Below are 5,784 nucleotides of genomic sequence, written 5' to 3'. Positions count from 1 at the left end.
TGTGAACTATAAATATAAACACTAGCAAACACATTAGTCCACAGGTTGTGTTAATCATCAAACACCAAAACCTATTGAGCCAAATGGCCCAGGGTCCATTTTTCTTACAAGTGCGATTTATTTGCTGAATTTAGTGGAGGTTATGGGTGTGGCGGTGATTTAGTTGGATATGTTTTGCAAAGTTTAAACTGGTAAATTATATAGTGGTATAGATGCTTATGCTTGTATTAAGAGTACGTAATAAGCTATTTTATTATTTCTGTTCACTTGATATATATGAATACGCCATCTATTTATAGATAAGTTTTAGAGTTTCTAACCAGCACAGACTAAGTTTTAATTAGGCTTAATATAGCTCATCTTACCGTATAGTCACCATCTGCATAATTAGTTTTATAATTAAATTATATTTAATATTCATAGCTAGTATTTAATAATTTTAATAGTTGATGTTACAGACATATCAAACATCCCCCAATACATTTCTCAGCAACTAGTACGCTTTAGTGCAGACTCCTAGAAGGCAATGCGCCATGCACTCCGGCAAGCCCCTATAGACCCTACCAGTCTTTTTGCATAGGTAAAATCCAAAAAAATATTTTGTGGAGGGCAGCCCGCTAGAAGCTTCCCCGTCGACACTGCCAGTCGTGTTGTCTCCTGCACTCATCACGGTGGTCATCGTCAAGCTCCTAGCGTTGTTGGTGTCCTCTTTGATTTGGCCTAGTAAATGGTGTCATTCGAGTTAAACATGCAAATTTAAATCAGAATGAAGACTGTACGTATATTTATTTACACCAAAAATAAAATGGGTCCAGGTCTAGCTATTTGCCTATTTCATCGATTACCGCTTATTATGCGTGCATGAATGACAGAAGATGCGAAAAGAATCATCGAAAGCAGCCAGAGTCCGTGGATGCGGGTGTGCTTCAAGAACTTCTCCATGGGTGATTAGAAAATACTAATGCCAACGATGTACGACTGCGACTTATGGTTAGATATACACTGTATATCTATCTATTTGCCTCTATATAGATGGATGGATAGATAGATGGATTGATCCAAGGTATATAGATGTAATGATGGATATGAATATGAAACATATCCATCCATATCTATCTATCTATCCATCTATCCATTATAGATGAAGTTCTGACATAATGTACATAAAATAACCAATGTTAACCATTAAATTGCTGCAAGACCAAGTGCTATGGTATCGACAGAGAAAAAAAATAAAGTGTTATCTCTTAGCGAGGGTGTGTTTGGTTGGTGATAGGGTGGAATGGAGCCATTCCAGTTTCTGTAGTTTGTAGTGTGGTTTCTAGATAGAAAAAAATCGGCAAGGGAGAGAAAGACCAGACTCCCACAGTGGCGGACCCATCTATTATGCTTAGTGTGTATCAGAAAAAATATTTAAAAAAGAAACAAAAAGTGGTTCATTTTGTAGTGTGGTTTCTAGATAGAAAAAAATCGGCAAGGGAGAGAAAGACCAGACTCCCACAGTGGCGGACCCATCTATTATGCTTAGTGTGTATCAGAAAAAAAATATTTAAAAAAGAAACAAAAAAGTGGTTCATCAAGAATTGAACTTTGACCGATAAATTAAATAAATAAATAAATAATACTTACAACACCGAATTAACTACTCTTCTGTGTTTTTAGAGTGTGCCATGGACCATATGGACCACCCTCTTGGTCCGCCCTAGCTTTCCCATTATTATATTAAGAAGATATCTAAATACTGTCTCGACCGAGAAAATCCTCGAACTCTGTCCCCATCACTAGCGGGCCGTCACTACCCACTCTGCAACGACCCAACTGGAGGATGGCACGCAGAACGTAACCCGGGAGGGCATAAGGAGGAATTTTTTTGACAAAGACACAAATTCGAATTCTCCCCCGACGGGGGATCGAACCCGGGATCTGGAGGTGCTACTCGGACGCCTTAACCATTACGTTAGAGGCCTTTTCGCTGTTTCTAGATAGAAGAATGGAGCCATATCCAACTAAGGATATTCTTTGTAGATACTGCACATGCTTGGTCGAAAAATATTGCTAAGACACGCTTGTTCCACTCATGCGGTGTCAACACCGCCTCCCTCACACAATCACATGCACACACTGGGTGGAGAGTATATATAGCCGAGGACGGGTTTACCCGGTGCAACCAAAGACGAAGATGGGGTGGGCGGAGCCAACGAATGGCACACTATGGGTGCTTAGATCTATATCACTCTAGAAGATAGATTCGACGTTTCTACATATGGAGTTGGGGGTGAGTGGAACTGAGCAGCAGGAGTCTGGTCGAACCATGGGTGAGGGTGAGCCATGTGGCAGGCAGTGACATGAGCTTGCACATGCAGAAGTTGTGGCGAGTGACCATGTGAGGCTACAATGGGTCATGATGTGTGAAAGGGCTCTAGTGCTAGCAAGTGGTGGATTCAGGAATGGATCAAAGGAGGGCTAGTAAGCCGACCAACTATGGTGCTGGTGGCCTAGCGACAGACGACTGGTTGGACAACCTCTCGGTGTTGAGTCCCGACTGTGCACTACATGTTAGCCCACACAGTGCTTTTGGGAGGATGACTACATCGATCATCGCTTGATGGTACGTGCTGATGCACGTCAAAACACAGGAAGTTTATACATGCTCGGGCCACGTAAATGCGTAACACCATAAGTCCTATGTAGTGCTAAGTTTGGAATTGCCTTGAGTTCACATATTAGAAATGGTTTGTGAGAGGTGGAAGATGAGGTCTCCTATCAATCTTATGGAGAGAGAGAGAGAGAGAGTTTTTGTAGGGGTACCTCTACAACCTTATATAACTGACTGGAGAGATATCCCTTTACAGATTGTGGGCGTTCCTATCAATCTGAGTCTATTCCTTTAGATATGGGCGTCCCGACTCTTTTAATGTTTGGTTGCTTTCCTCCGAGTTATCTTTCGAGCAATTCGCCATCTGGTCGTGTGTGGGACGCATCCTTGGAATTCCAGTGATCCTTCTACGATATACGCACATGGATAGCATTCTTGTGCAGTATTTTTTGGGATCCTTCCTGTCCAGCGCATCATCTATTCAGTTGGTTTTGCTCCATCCAGACGAGGCCCATTAGTATGTCCTACTGGACTACTTATCAAGGGCCTGTCAGGCGGCCCATGGGACGTATCCATGTCACAATGACCCATGGAATATCTATCTCCCACAAACTCCTAAGGCTCAAGCCAATTTTTGAGGGTAACTGGCTCGAGAATCAAAGAATGAACTTTGTTATTTGATTGTACTTCTTGTTGAGTGCAACTTTTTTACATGCTCTAATCCATTGGGTGTGCTATAGGTGCACCAATGGGTGTAGCCCCCGAGCTTCGAGTTGATTTGAACATTAATCAACTTGAAGGTCCCTAAGATCTTTTCTTTGTAGGTTTATTTTATTCCCTTGGTTACGAGTAAACCGTGCTTCTAGTCCGACGACATCTAGCCGACTAACTTTGCTTGAGGGGGGTTTGGCCGATTGAAGCTTAGCGGACTAAAGCTTGGCCGACTAAACTTCAGTTGGGACACATTTGGCTAGGGTCTGCTAAAGTTGTCGACTGAATTCAACCGATAGAGGTCCGATTGGCTCAGGTTTGACCAGCCAATTTCATACAAACTTGAGTTTGTCGTCTTGCAGGATCGCTATCATATTGTTGATATCTCACAAATTGCGTTTTCCAGAAAACCCAATATGTACACCCAATGGGTGCGCCCAATGGGTGTGTACGTTGTCTTGTTCGTAGAATAGTTGCTTGAGGTCACAGGGCATAATATTGCATCTGAGTGGATAATTTACTAAACACCTATGCCGTGTTATGCTAAAGGATGCCAAAAGCGTCATGTTTTTTAGAAATTTAAACGACTCTTGAAGGCTTGCGACTATTTGTTGTATGGACGGAATTAGAAGAGGCACCAGTATGCTGCGAACCGTGTGCTGTGAACTTCTTCACTCGTCCTTACTTTGCCTTCCCTGCTATCCCTTTCTCCACCTCCAAAAAACCCCAATGATGGGAAACAAAGGCGACAAGGGCAAGAAGGGAAGGGGTGACAAAAGGAAGCGTCCTTCGACTCCATCGTCGAAGGACTTTGGCGATTCAGAATTTACGTACGAGAGGACCCCTCTACTGTCCCCTGCCTCGCCGTTTGTTCGTTTGCACGGGTGACTCCATGGGGCTATCAGCCGTGGAGAGGACCTACCACTAGGGCATCGAGCGTCCTAGCCTCGATGACTCGGATGATTCCAAGGAGAAGGAGGAGGAGCTAGGGAATGGGTATGATGGCGGCGGCGAGGGTGACAAGGATGACGATGTCGGCAGCGGTGGCAAGGGCAAGGACGACGGCGACGACATCAATAGGGGTGGAGGTGGCAACGACGGCAATAGCGAGGGCAATAACAATAATAGTGGCGAGGGCAGCAGCGACAAGGGCAGCAATAGTGGCGGCGGGGGGGGGGGGGGGTGGCGATGGTCGCAACGCCGGTGGCAAGGCGCCACCGTCTTAAATAGTAGTATTATGTAATGTAGGTGTAGTGGTAGTGGTAGGGATCTTTTGTAAGGATTAGTTTATAACCTTCTTATATGATGACACCCCTGCCTATATAATAAAGTTGCTAGTTTGTCTCCTGTGGTCATCGGTTTTCTGATTGTGTTTTATAATTTGGTTACTTGTATTGATCTCTTGATTTTATTCGGTTCCCTATGTCCTTGAAACTTAATTCCAACGAATGATTGTTTCCGACTAACTTTGTGTCGAAGTGTATTCTCTGTCCGACTTAGTTTGCCCGACTGAACGCTGTTTCTCTTAGCCCACCAGCGATTTCATTTGTGTTGATGTCATTATGACTTTGGTTCATATATCCTTCCCGTCTATCAGTTTCTAGCAAAAACCCTAGCTTTGCAATCACTGCACCCTCCATTGTAAAATTCGCCCGCCCGTTGCGACTTTGCACTTGGTTCCGCTCTGGTGGGGAGTACCATGGCTCCGAAGAAGAAGCAGGGGGCCTTGACACTCGTCATTGCTCCTATTGACCCTAACAACCAACTTTTACATTCTGTGGTAACTACACCTCTCTCATTTATGAATCCGATTTGTTGCGCCTTATCGAGATGGGTGTTCTTTCCCCTAAGGGCTAGTTTGGAAACTCAAATCCCCTTCGGGATTGAAGGGGATTGGAGAGGAAAATAGTTCATTTCCACCTCAATCCCTTCCAATCCCGAAGGGGATTTTAGGTTCCCAAAGTAGCCCTAAAGAATTGAGTTCGTGGAGGGTTTGGAAAGGGATTTCTGTCCCATATAGGATACCCACAAATCTGTTGTTTTTGTTCCTTTCTTGATTCGGGGATTAGGTTTACCCATCTCCTCCTTCTTCCATGGTCTTCTTGACTACTACTCCCTCAATCTAACCCATCTGAACCCCAATTCCGTTCTTCAAATCGCTATCTTTGTTCATCTCTGTGAAGCCTTCCTTGGGATTGGCCCCCATTTTGGATTTTGGAGGTATCTCTATCACTGTAAGCCGGGTATGGCGAGTGGTCAGTACCAAGTCGTTGGGGGAGCCAGCTTAGAACTTCATTGGGACCGGAAGGCCAAGTATCTAGACATCTCCTTGAAGGATAGTATTAAGGGGTGGCGATATGAATGGCTTACCATAGAAAACCACAATGATTCCCTCCCTGCTCACTCTGGGAGACAACCGAACGTGCGAGTGCCTAGTTGGATAGAGGGCCCAACTGATTCTGATGTATCTGAGGCGA

General features: G+C 44.3%; 1 protein-coding gene across 1 annotated transcript; it reads right to left on the bottom strand.

Moving 5' to 3' along the window:
• Positions 1-404: 404 nt before the first annotated feature.
• LOC103641299 (uncharacterized) lies at positions 405-978 on the bottom strand. Its single transcript, XM_008664654.3, has 2 exons — positions 846-978; positions 405-720 (listed from the first exon to the last, which is right to left on the bottom strand). The coding sequence occupies exons 1-2, from the start codon at positions 940-942 to the stop codon at positions 494-496; spliced, it is 324 nt and encodes a 107-aa protein (XP_008662876.1). The 5' UTR covers positions 943-978; the 3' UTR covers positions 405-493.
• Between the last annotated feature and the right edge of the window lie 4,806 nt (positions 979-5,784).

The sequence above is a fragment of the Zea mays genome, chromosome 10, assembly GCF_902167145.1.
Source record: "Zea mays cultivar B73 chromosome 10, Zm-B73-REFERENCE-NAM-5.0, whole genome shotgun sequence".
NCBI classification, from domain to species: Eukaryota; Viridiplantae; Streptophyta; class Magnoliopsida; order Poales; family Poaceae; genus Zea; species Zea mays.
This window is presented reverse-complemented; position numbering and strand designations above follow the sequence as displayed.

What these genes read in the sequence shown, in the direction of transcription:
- LOC103641299 (XM_008664654.3), bottom strand. Translation starts at nt 942, where the DNA reads ATGGAGAAGTTCTTGAAGCACACCCGCATCCACGGACTCTGGCTGCTT. An exon ending in TCATGCACGCATAATAAGCG is followed by an intron (nt 721 to 845) that starts GTAATCGATGAA and finishes ACCATTTACTAG; the next exon opens with GCCAAATCAAAGAGGACACC.